Consider the following 12,814-nt stretch of genomic DNA (forward strand, 5'->3'; position numbering starts at 1 on the left):
TCAATTGTTTGGACCAGAGATGGACACAGCACTTGAGAAAATGAAAAAAGATACAGATTCAGCCAAATCTATGGGAGCTTTGCAGTCCACACAAGATAGAGGCTCCTTTCGTTGCTCCTGCTATAGATGAGACTCCAAGCAAACTGGAGCAGACAATACAACTTCCTTCAAGTTCAATACACAAACATCCTCTGGTAAAGGATATTTTAGAGGAGGCTATAGAGGCAACAACAGCAAGGGAAGAGGTCGGGGTAACAATAGTAATCGAACCTCTTCCACCCCAAAACAGTGACTTCCCTCTGCTCCCCCAACAGCATTCCACTCCTGTGGGGGTGCAGACTAACACAGTTCCTACCTGTCAGGAATTCCATCACAACAGACAGGTGGGTAAGACAAAATATCCAGTATGGCTACTGCCTCGAACTTACAGCTACCCCTCCACACATACCACCCAGGCAGCGTCCAATGTCTGCAGAACACCTTACTCTGCTCAAACAAAAAGTCCTATCACTTCTTCAAAAGGATGCTAAAGAAATAGCTCATTTACAACATCAAGGAACAGGAGTTTACTCACTGTATTTTCTAATACCCAAAAAGGACGGGACACTAAAACCAATTCTCGACCTTAGACCCCTCAATCATTATATACAATCTGATCATTTTCATATGATCACTTTACAACAAGTGCTCCCATTGCTGCAACAGGGCGACTTCCTTACAATACTAGATCTAAAGGACGCCTACTTCCACATTCCTATACATCCTTCTCACAGGAAGTATCTAAGGTTTGTACTGGAAGGACAGCATTATCAATTCAAAGTCCTTCCATTCGGGGTAAAAACTGCACCAAGAGTATTCACAAAGTGCCTAGCAGTAGTAGCAGCACATCTCAGAAGACAACAGATACATGTCTTCCCTTATCTAGACGATTGGCTCATAAAAGCCAAGTCATTCAATCAGTGTGTCCAACACTCACATCAGACAATTCAAACATTGCACGACTTAGGGTTCACGATCAACTACACCAAGTCGCACCTAGAGCCCTCTCATATACATCAATATTTAGGTGCTACAATAAACACGTCTACAGCTCTAGTGTATCCCAGTCCAGCAAGGATACAGAGCACTCAAGCCTTAGTCACAAACTTCCAACATCAACACTCTCTCCCAGACAGAGTGTTCATGAGACTAATAGGCATGATGGCATCTTGCATTTTCATTGTACCATATGCAAGACTGCAAATGCGTCTGTTACAGGAATGTCTAGCACAACAGTGCAATCAGGCTCAAGGGCAACTAACAGACCTGGTGTTGGTAGACAGCCGCACACATCGCTCTCTGCAGTGGTTGAACATCAAAAACTTGACAAAAGGGCGGCTGTTCCTCGAACCTATTCCACAAATAGTACTCACAGCAGACGCATCTATCACAGGATGGGGAGCCCATCTCCTACATCATACAACTCAAGGGCAATGGACCATACAACAAAGATTGTTCCATATCAATCACCTAGAGCTGCTAGCAATATTCTTCGCACTCAAAACATTCCAAGTACAAGTACAAAACAAAGCTGTCTTGATCCGGACGGACAACATGACAGCTATGTACTATATACAAAAACAGGGGGGGCACACTCTCTACAACTGTCCCAGCTTGCACAGAACATTTGGATATGGGCCATTCCACAAAACATATATCTGTTAGCAGAACACCTTCCAGGAGTTCATGTCGAATGGGAACTACATCCCCAAGTTCTTCAACCATTCTTTCACCGGTGGGGTCATCCAGACATAGATCTGTTCGCCAAACACGAAAACGCAAAATGCCCAACCTTCGCCGCCAGGTTTTCACACCCGCTGTCGAAGGGCAATGCGATATGGATGAATTGGTCAGGCAGATTTGCGTGCGCTTTTCCGCCACTACCACTAATACCACTAATAGTGCACAAGCTTCGGCAACAGTCGCTCAAACTAATTCTAGTAGCTCCCACATGGGCACGCCAACCGTGATATACAACTCTGCTAGAACTATCCCTAGTTCCACACCAAAAGCTACGTCTCGCACCATCTCTGCTAATGCAGAACCATGGAGACATCAGACATCCAGACCCAAATCAACTGAATCTGGCAATCTGGCTCCTGGAGTCTTAGAGTCTGGTTATCTTAACCTACCGCCAGACTGTATGAACTTTATTAAAGAGGCGAGGAGACCTACAACTAGAGCTTGCTATGCTGCTAAATGGAAAAGAGTTGCCATTTATTGCAACAATAACCAAATTGATTTAACTTGGCATATATATCCATACGCCTACATCTTGCAGCAATTGCAGCATATTTACAAAATAGACAACATCTGTCTCTTTTTCGAGTGCCTGCTATTAAAGCATTTATGGAAGGATTAAAAAGAATAATTCCCCCCAGGTTACGACCCTCTCCAGTGTGGAACCTAAACGTTGTTCTTACAAGGCTCATGGGACCGCCCTTTGAACCTCTACACAAATGTGAACTACAATTCCTCACATGGAAAACAGCTTTCCTTATTGCTATTACCTCTCTTAGGAGAGTAAGTGAAATACAGGCTTTCACTATACAAGAGCCATTCTTACAATTACACCGTAACAAGGTGGTTTTAAGAACTAATCCTAAATTCCTTCCAAAAGTCATTACTCCTTTTCATTTAAACCAATATGTAGAGTTACCTGTGTTTTTCCAAAACCCTGACTCTGTAGCAGAAAGAGCTCTACACACACTAGACGTTAAAAGAGCTCTTCTTTATTATATAGATAGGACCAAATCCTTTGGTAAAACAAAGCAATTGTTTGTATCCGTCGCTCCACCACATAAAGGCAACCCCATCTCTAAAGCTGGAATTGCAAGGTGGATTGTAAAATGTATACAAATATGCTATCAAAAAGCAAAACGTACATTAAAAGTTCCTCCTAGAGTGCACTCCACACGCCAAGTAGGAGCCTCTATGGCTTTCTTAGGGAACATTCCCCTAGAAGACATCTGCAAGGCAGCAACATGGTCTACAACACACACCTTCACTAAACACTATTGTGTTGATGTGCAAGCCAAGCAGCAAGCTGCAGTAGGCCAAGCTGTTCTAAAAACTCTTTCAAACTACTGCAACGGATACAGGTGACCACCGCTAGGAGAGACACTGCTGCACAATCGATGCAAAGTGTGGAATCTGCAGCTCATATACATCGAACGGAAAATGCTACTTACCAGTAGGCATCTGTTCTTGGCATGTAGAGCTGCAGAGTACTACACGCCTACACGCCCTCCCGCCTCCCGGGACCTGTATCTGTTCCAGTTTTATCTCAATTAGATATACATGCATGGACATCCTTTCTTTACTTCTACTAACTCCATCATTTCCCATCATGGCGAAAAACAATCTAAGGATGGAGCCGATGCCCATGCGCACTATCTCGCGACAACATGCAATCATCCGAGCCCAACACCAGGTGGCGATCTAATGCAAAGTGTAGTACTCGGCAGCTCTACATGCCAAGAACAGATGCATACTGATAAGTAGCATTTTCCTTCTGACTGAGCCAGTCTAAGACTGACAGAAAGGGCATTCCACAATTTAGCGGTCAGAAAGGCAAAGGAACGCCCACCACACCTAGTCTTTTTTTACCTTTTTTAGAATGGTGTTTATGGAGCTTGTAAAGTGAACATGCTGCAGCATTCTGAATGATTTGTAAGCGTTTGTGAGAAAGTGCCATCTTTCTTGCCTTGGTATGCCCCCACTTTTTTCTGAACTGCTGATGTGCTTTGACTGAGTGTGCCCTGGGTTCCTGCCAACCAGGTGCCCAGGGCCTGTGTTCCTTCCATAAAACTGCTGAAACTAGAAACCCAATTGGCATCTCTAGCCACCTGTCAGCCCCTAGTAAATGGTACCCAGGGCATGGTGACCAGAGAAGACCCCTGAGGGCTGCAGCACGTATTGTGCCACCCTCAGGGGCCCTGTACCCTGGCACCCACACACTGCCTTTGCAGGCTGAGTGTGCAAGTACAGACCTAAACCAAGAGTCGACATGGCACACATCCCTGTGTGCCATGCCCACAGAACCCACTGCCCTGGCATACTTCAGTCACCCCTCTAGCTGGGTGCCCTATGCCCGAGGTGTGGGCACAGGTGCATGAGCCCTGTACCCCTACAGTACCCAGGGCCATTCCTGGGCACTGTAAGTGCAGTGATGCCATTAAGAGTATATGGTGCTGGGAGGTTGTCATTACGAACTCCCCAACCCCATAATGGCTACACTGAAGGCTGACAAGTTTGGTACCTTTACCAAACTTCTCAGCACATTAAACCCGCACTGATGCCAGTGTGGGATTTAATGTGAAATGCACCAGAGGGCATCTTAGTGATGCCCTCTGAAAACCTAACCTCCAATCCACGTCTGGGCTGAGTGGCTGCAGAGGCTGCCACACAGCAGACATGTTGCTGGACCCCTGGGTGGAGAGCCCCCCCGCTCTCCTGGGCCTGCACCAATGCACGTCCTGGGCGAGGCGCTAGGTCTCCTCCCCCAGGATGGGCAGGGGGAAGCTTCAAAGGCATGCCGCCTCTGTGAGCTTCTCCAGACCATTTGCTGTACACAGCAACCGGCCCCCACCAGTTCAGACCCCCACTCTGGCGGGAAGACTGGTGGGAAAAACTACGTCAGGAACGGGGGTTTGCCAGCCTGTGCCAATCCCACCCCTCAGTTGGGGAGACGAGGTGAAACACGACCCCGGGCTCCGGCCATCTTGTAGATGGGGAGCCCTGCCCAATCCCAGCTAGGCTCCTGCCCCCCTCCCACAGGAGAGGAGCAGGCTAGGGGGGGTACTCACCCCAGGACAGGGAACCATTGGTCCCTGTCCTTGCCCTACCTGTAACTCCCTAAACCTTCGTTCCTCAGATCCCGATACGAAAAGAAGAAAGAAGATCATGAAGAAGACCCGCCGTGCAGCTGCAAACAACAGGACTTGGTCCCAGCCATACCGGCCTGTCGATCCTGGAACCTGCTCCTGCCTAATCCCGGCGACTCCTGCGGACAGCAACCTTGGGACACCCAGAGGACCTGCCTGCCTTGACCCTCTTAAAGACTAGGTCTCCCATCAGCAGAGGCTCTGCTGCAACAACCCACCTGGTGCCAGCCAGGAAGCTCCAGACCAGCCCACTATGCACGCGCCGAGCCCGGGCCGGGCCCAACCGAACCAAGACCACGAGGACATCCCCCCGGCGACCGGGACCCGAAGTCCAGTGCCCAAAGACCCTCCTCGACAAACTAGACAACGCCTGCAGACTCAGAACCAGGGGCCACCCCGACCGCGATCAGCTGAGGGTAAGCTTTTCCGACACCCAAAGACACCCCGGCGCCCTACAGCCCCCTGTGCCTCCCTTTGGGGTACCTACCTGTGCTCCAAGATCCCAACTTACCTCTCGAAGTGCTGGTCGCCCCTGGAGAGTCTCTGTCCCCGAGCCTGCAGTCTTTGTTCATTTTTTACCTTTCCCATTGGATAACATTGAGCGCCCGACGGCTCAAAAGCACCTTGCACCCAGCCGCCCGAGTGCCGCTGGCTGGGCCACCTTTGTCCTATCCTACTTCCCCCTTGCCCTGAGCAAGTGACCAGGATCCCAGCTCCCACAGCCGCGTGACCTGCTAGCCGGCAGCCACCAACTGAAGGCCCCCTTTCCGTCATTGGATATCATTGAGCCTAACTACCTCTGCACCCGGCCGCCCTGTGCTGCTGGGGCTGAACCTACTGTACCTACCTGACCTTGGGGGACCCCTGAGTCTATGCCCAGAACCATAACTTCACTAGCCAAGTACTCACCTGGAAACCGGTAACCCACTTACCTGCCATTGGATAACATTGACCAATTTTGACTCGAAAAAGTGTGAAGTTTTGAAAACTGAAAATATTCATACAAAATCAGCCGAATCCCGAAGTACTCACCTGTGATCAGGGGAGAAGCCAGTACTGTACCTTTCAGCCCAGTACTGAACCGCAAAAGTAATCCTTACCGGGTTTACTAGTAATCTGTATTTTCTCCGTAGGAACCCATTGTCTGCTTTTCTATGAAATTTCTTCTAAGTGTCTACTTTTGAAAACTTGAAATATTCTTTAAAAACCATTCGAAATACTGAAACGCAATTAGCTACCTGTTTTAAGTTAAGACCCCAGTGCTGGCCCTAGGAGACAAGTGCTGGATTACAAAATTAATGCGATCGTACTTTACCTGCAACTTGAATTTTCTCCCATTGAATAACATTGTCAGATTTACTTTGAAAAGTGTGAACTTTTAAAACCGCTTTATATTCATGAAAATTCATTACAGTAACTAAAACGTTTTTGCTAATCTGGTTTCAGCTTAGACCCCAGGACTGAATCTAGGATGTAGACCTGGAACAACTAAAGTAATCTACACCGCACTTAACTGTACTTTTATGATAATAATCCATTGAGCTCAATGCTAAAGTGTGTCTAGAATTGTGTTGCCTTCAGCAACCCCTGTACCTATTGTATTCACATACCTTATTGCTTCCTTGCAAAGTAATTACATGAAAGTATTCATACCTAGCAAAGTATATTTTTATGCCCGCTGGTTCTAAAAATAAAACAACTATATCTTTGGATTTAACAACCATTGGCCTGGAGTTCAGTCTTTGAGTGTGTGAAATCTTTTGCTGACTGAGTGTGTACAACAAATGCTTTCCACTGCCCTCTGGTACTGCCTTACTGCTCGACCAAGCTACCACTTTGGAGAGTAAGGTCAGTCCTGACTTTAACCTCGGTTATACCTTTGGGGTTTGTGGACTCTGTACACACTGTACTTCCTTATTGTCCAGTATATATAGAGACATTTTCTCACAGCATTGAAGAACATATTGATAACTTCACAAGGATAAGGAGTTCCCGTAATTCAGCTATGAGTTAAATAATCTCTAAATGATCACCCTTTTGGTAGAGGGTGGTAGCCACTACATTACTTTTTTGAGTGTTCGCAATAGTCCGAAACACGTTGCATTGAGTTTTTTGGCTTGGGTTTCCATAGTAAGCTTACTATCCAGCCAAAAACCGAAGCTTTTTACTGCTGTAGAGGGAACTGGTCACTCCCCAAGGCATTGAGGCCAAACAAATTCTCCCCAACCGGACATGTTGTTGCTGACAACTGTAAGAAAGTGGCTCTGTATATACTGGACCAAAGTAAGGTACAGTGTACAAAGAGTCCACAGTCCCCCGAGGTATGGCAGAGGCTAAAGTTTAATATAACCTTACTCTCTAAAGTGGTAGCTTAGTCGAGCAGTAAGGCAGTATCCGAGGACAGTGTAAAGCATTTGTTGTACACACTCAGTCAGCAAATGGTCTCACACGCTCAAGAACTGAACTCTAGGCCAATGTTTTGTATAAAAATAGTTTTATTTTTAGAACAAACAATATACTTTCACAGAATGAGTTACTTTAGGTAAATACTTTTCAAATAGGCAATAGACTTTTTAAGTACAGTAGTTACAGTTGTTGCAATGGGCAACACAATTTCAAACATAATGCAACATTGAGCTCATGGGAATTTCTAGTTAAATGCAATTGATTACTTTATGGATTACTTTTCTAACCACAGGACTGGATCCTAGATTCAGGCCTGGAACATCTCCTGTAAACAGTTGAGTAAAGGCGTTTTGGTTATAGTAGTGATTTTTAAGGAATATTATTGTATTTTAAAAGTTGACACATAGAATCACCAATGTTATCCTACGGGAGGAAATTTACTTAGCAGGTAAGTAGAGTTACCTTTTCTTACTCAGTGTTGGATCCTGTGATCCAGCACTCGTGCTTCTCCTGTAAACAATTGAAAGAATGCGTTTAAGTCATACATGCGATATTTAAGGAATATTTGTAGTTTTTGAAAATCGACACTTTGAAACTTTTTGGAAGGAAATTTAATTACTGATAAGAATGGTTAAAATTACTTTTCAGGGTCAGTGCTGGGCTAAAAGATGCAGCACTGGGTTCTCTCCTGATAACAGGTGAGTAAATCGGAATTCGTTGTTCAGCTGATTTTAGATGAAAATTTTAAAGTTCCAAAACTCCACACTTAGAAGAATTTCCAAGTGAAACCAGTCAATGTTACCCTATGGAAGAAAAGTGAGTTATCGGCTTTTGGGTAAGTACTCGACTGGCAGAGTTAAGGTTCTGGGCAGAGTCGGGGGTCTCTCAGGGTCAGGTTGGGACAGTTGATACACCCTCAGCGGCACAGGGGCAGCCGGGTGCAGAGAGAGTTAGGCCCAGTGATAGCCTATGGGGGGAGGGGGCCTTCAATTGGTGGCTGCTCATGGCAAATGGGGAAGTCGATTAGGACCAAGGTTGCACTGCCAGGGACACTCGGGCGGCTGGGTGCAGGGTGCTTCTGAGCCGTCGGGCGCTCATTGTTATTAAATGGAGAACTTGGAAGATGATCAAAGGCTGCAGGCTCGGGGATGGAGATTCTTCAGTAGCGACCAACACTTCAAGGGGTAAGTTGGGATCTGGGAGGAAAGGTAGGCACACCGGAGTTGGGCATAGGGGGGTGTGGGGCGCCGGGTGCAGGGTTGTCTTTTGACGTCGGGAAATCTTACCCTCTGCTGGTCGCGGCCGAGTCAGTTGGTGTCGTCATCTTGTGAGCGGCTGCACGGCAGGTCTTCTGGTTTCTTGATCTTCTTGCTTGTTTCAAATCGGGATCTGAGGAAGGAAGGTACAGGGTGCCCCTAAATACTAAATTTAGGGGTGTTACAGGTAGGGCAAGGGCAGGGACCAATGGGTCTCTGTCCTGGGGTGACTACACTCCCTATCCTGCTCCTCTCCTGTGGGAGGGGGGCAGGGGCCTAGCTCTGATTGGGCAGGGCGCCCCATCCTCAAGATGGCGGGAGCCCGGAGTTGTGTTTCACCTCGCCTCTCCCACCTGAGGGGTGGAGTTGGCACACCCCCCTTACTGACATAGGGTTTCCCGCCAGTCTTCCTGCCAGAGTGGGGGTCAGAACTGGTGGGGGCAAGTTGCTGAGTACAGCAAGTGGCCTGGAGAAGCTGAAAAGAACGGCAGGCCTTTGAAGCTTCCCCCTGCCCATCCTGGGGGAGGAAACCTAGCACCTCGCCCAGGATGTGCATTGTTGCAGGTCCAGGAGAGCGGGGGGGGGGTTCGCCACCCAGGGGTCCAGCAACATGTCTGCTGTGTGGCAGCCTAGGCAGCCTCTCAGTCCAGACGTGGATTGTAGGTTAGGTTTTCAGGGGGGGCATCTCTAAGATGCCCTCTGGTGCATTTTACATTAAATCCCACACTGGCATCAGTGCGGGTTTAATGTGCTGAGAAGTTTGATACCAAACTTTGTCAGTCTTCAGTGTAGCCATTATGGTGCTGTGGAGTGCGTAATGACTACCTCCTAGTACCATATACTCTTAATGACATCACTGCACTTACAGTGCCCAGGAATGGCCCTGGGTACTGTAGGGGCACAGGGCTCATGCACCTGTGCCCACACCTCTGGCATAGGGGCACCCAGCTAGAGGGGTGACTGAGGTATGCCAGGGCAGTGGGTTCTGTGGGCATGGCACACAGGGATGTGTGCCATGTCGACTCTTTGTTTAGTTCTGCACCAAGACACTCAGCCTGCAAAGGCAGTGTGTGGGTGTCAGGGTACAGGGCCCCTAAGGGTGACACAATAAGTGCTGCAGCCCTTGGAGGTCTTCTCTGGTCACCATGCCCTGGGGACCTAGGGTACCATTTACTAGGGACTGACAGGTGGACAGAGATGCCAATTAGGTTTTGGTTTCAACACAGTTTTAGGGAAGGAACACAGGCCCTGGGCACCTGGTTGGCAGGAGCCCAGGGCACACTCAGTCAAAGCACATCAGCAGTTCAACAAAAAGTGGGGGCATACCAATGCAAGAAAGATGGCACTTTCTCACAGCCTCTAGCCTACATTTCAGTGAGACTGACTCTGAGGCTGCTGGGCCTCAGGACCTCTTGCATTCTACTTCTAACATATGCTGGATTTGCAGTGTAACCTGAAGTCCCATTGGGCGCAGCATCCGGGCAATCTCTCTGTTCTGGTCCGGTATCGCAGGGAACTGGAAAAGATCTGTGGGGGTGGCTGACAAACTGAGAATGGGTCAGCGGCGACCGTTGTTCCTTCCTCAACCAAAGCTGATGGTAGTGACAGATGCTTCACTCCTGGGTTGGGTTGGGTTGGGTTGGCCATCTGGGAGAGGTAAAGAGCAGAGGGCTCTGGGTGGAGCCTCGGCTCCACATCAGCCTGTTAGGAGTTAAGAGTGATTCGCTTGTCATTGAAAGCTTATCTTGAAAAAAAGAGTGAAGAGACAAATGCCATGGACTCCTCTACAAAAAAACAACTAACCATAAAACAATAAAAAGTTCAGCGATAGGACTTCAGTTTCAACTTTTTAACTCCGTGTCAGGTGCTGGCGAACCTCCAAAACTGGGATAAAAGCACGTGCTGGTGTTGTGTGTTTCCTGCTGCAAAGCAGTGCCCTTTCGGAAAATCCAGTCGACCCGTTGTAAATGTTTTCTCAAGAGCCTACTGAAAGCCACAGAAATTCACTTTTATCTTTGACCTCCTGTATATTAGTTTCCATTTTATATTTTTATATTAAGTCTGGAATTGTTTGCCTTGTTATTCTTTGTACAAACTGTACAATTGTTTGCCTTTCTTCTTTTATACTCATGTATTTTCAAAGTTGCAACATGGTCCTTTAGGTTACATTTGTAACTGTTCAAGAGAAATATTCACCAGGGATGCCTTCCGGTGCTTTGCATCAGTGCAATGATTTGTGTTGCACTGATTTCACACTAGCGTTAGATTAAGCAAGTGTGTATGTTGTGTCCACAGACACTTTATGTAAACTATGCGAAGGCGCAAAAAAAACAAACACTTTTGAATCCGTCATGCACCTTATGTTGTAGGACTAGGATTTTCCTAGGAGTTCCTTTAAGTTATATTACACAACCACTCACCAAGATAAAACTTCAAAAATAAGTGATATATATTAACTACATAGGCAAAGCCGAATGCATTTACCAGTGCTGGTTTCTGGCAGTGTTTTTTAACCGATTGGTAACAAAAGGAAATACCCCCCAAAAAAAGAGGTATTCAGTTGTTTCGAGCTGGTTAACGCTATGTGTACTGGAATGGAATTAAACACGAGCAGGTTAGAATTTCCTATTGACTTGGTTTTATCTAGGAAAAAATGCAACACCATTCTGACAAATAGTTACAGTAAAGAATGTTAATCCAGCATAGATGCACTGCTCTAGAATACAGGAATGGTGATAGTCTGATTGATATATTAAACTACCTTCGGTAGAAAAGGCAGGTGAGTTCTCATTACTTGTCTATTGGAATGGAAAACTGTTATAGTGCTCAACAGCTGATAGGGCTTGCAAGCAGGGCTGGCAGCAACTGGGAAGGCCATTTTCCATGATAAATGCTGCATTCGAATTTTGTAGATGGGTTTGAAGATAGTGCTCATTAATTTTGAAAACACTTAGTTTAACTGTCATGGAGGTGAAGTTGTTTTTATTGGTGTAAAAACGTATGACTCTGGCCCCTTGTAGTGGCCTACCATTGTTTTTAAAATATTGGGTTTACCTTATCCGTACTTTAAAGAAGTATGGGTCTCTTATGTATGTGGTTTTTCTTGTTGGTTAAAAGTCTTTTTGTATTTATTTTTGTTCTATTAGATTTGTGTCTAAAGTGGCGGACATTGCCCTTTCAGTTGAGCTCCGTAGAGCGAGATTACCCAGATAGCTGGGTGTGTACAATGAATCCTGATCCTGAACAAGATAGGTAAGTGTCTGTTAATGTTCTAGTAAGCATTATAGAGCCATGTTGCTTGCTAGCTCAGACTTTTGCTTCTACAGTGCTGATTGCTTGTCTGGTCCCGCTTGCTAGTGAATTTCATTTGTGTGGTGTCACACACAAATAATGGGCTCTCAGTCATATTCTGATTTAAACCTCAACAGTTGTTGAATAAGCCTAGTAATTTGCTTGCTCCGATCTAACAGGTAATTTAGTCTCATAGCCTCTTTCTCTGTCCTATCTAAACACTTTATTGTGTATCTCTAATTACTAACATGAAGTCTTATGATTGTGTTGATGCAGTTGCTGTACTTTTAATCCCTCCTATTGTTCCTCATAAGTGCTTGCATTGACTTGATTGAGTGCATGTATATACTGATTGAGCTTTGCTTTCAGTGCTCTTGTATTGTTATTTATAAATCGCTTACAACAGCTTTGTGGGGCACTGACGCTTTTACTTACATGGGTAGGTCGCTACAACGTGTAGGGTGAGTTGTTTTTTTGATCCCATGTGAAAAGTGTTGTGTTCCCATGTTGTACATAACCACGGAGGTGTAGTCATTGTGTTATGGGACACAGTCCTTAACAGTGTGACAGCTGAAAGTTGAAATAGAGGCTCAAAGCTGCTAGCTTACTGAAAACCATAAACTGTATGCAACTCAGATGACCCCTTTATGGCATTTCTTGTGCGCTTAGTCCACTTAGCTGGTTATCTAATTGTTTTGTCCCTTCTGAGATATTTTGTTTAAGATTTACTGTTCTGAGCAGGCATAGGTTGGAGGGAGAGATATTTGGAAGAACTATTGGATGAACTTTGTTAATATTGTCCCATGTACGATTGTTGTGAGATGTCAAGAAGTGGTCGTAGTATGTTGGGACCTGCTGTGGTGGACTAAAGTCCCTCGTTCTCCTGCACCATGTGGCAGCTCTCTTATTCTATGCCTATTAACTTGGTGGTTTAAT

General features: G+C 46.1%; 1 protein-coding gene across 6 annotated transcripts in view; it reads left to right on the top strand.

Annotated features, from left to right (window-relative positions):
* Positions 1–12,814, top strand: part of MORC2 (MORC family CW-type zinc finger 2) — a 597,165-nt gene that overhangs the window by 300,875 nt on the left and 283,476 nt on the right. For all 6 annotated transcript variants that reach the window (XM_078667274.1, XM_078667271.1, XM_078667273.1 and 3 more), the window contains exon 17: positions 11,734–11,839. In XM_078667274.1, the coding sequence (XP_078523400.1) occupies positions 11,734–11,839 (106 nt within the window). The remainder of the gene's footprint in view (positions 1–11,733; positions 11,840–12,814) is intronic.

This window comes from Lissotriton helveticus, chromosome 11, assembly GCF_964261635.1.
Source record: "Lissotriton helveticus chromosome 11, aLisHel1.1, whole genome shotgun sequence".
Taxonomy (NCBI): Eukaryota; Metazoa; Chordata; class Amphibia; order Caudata; family Salamandridae; genus Lissotriton; species Lissotriton helveticus.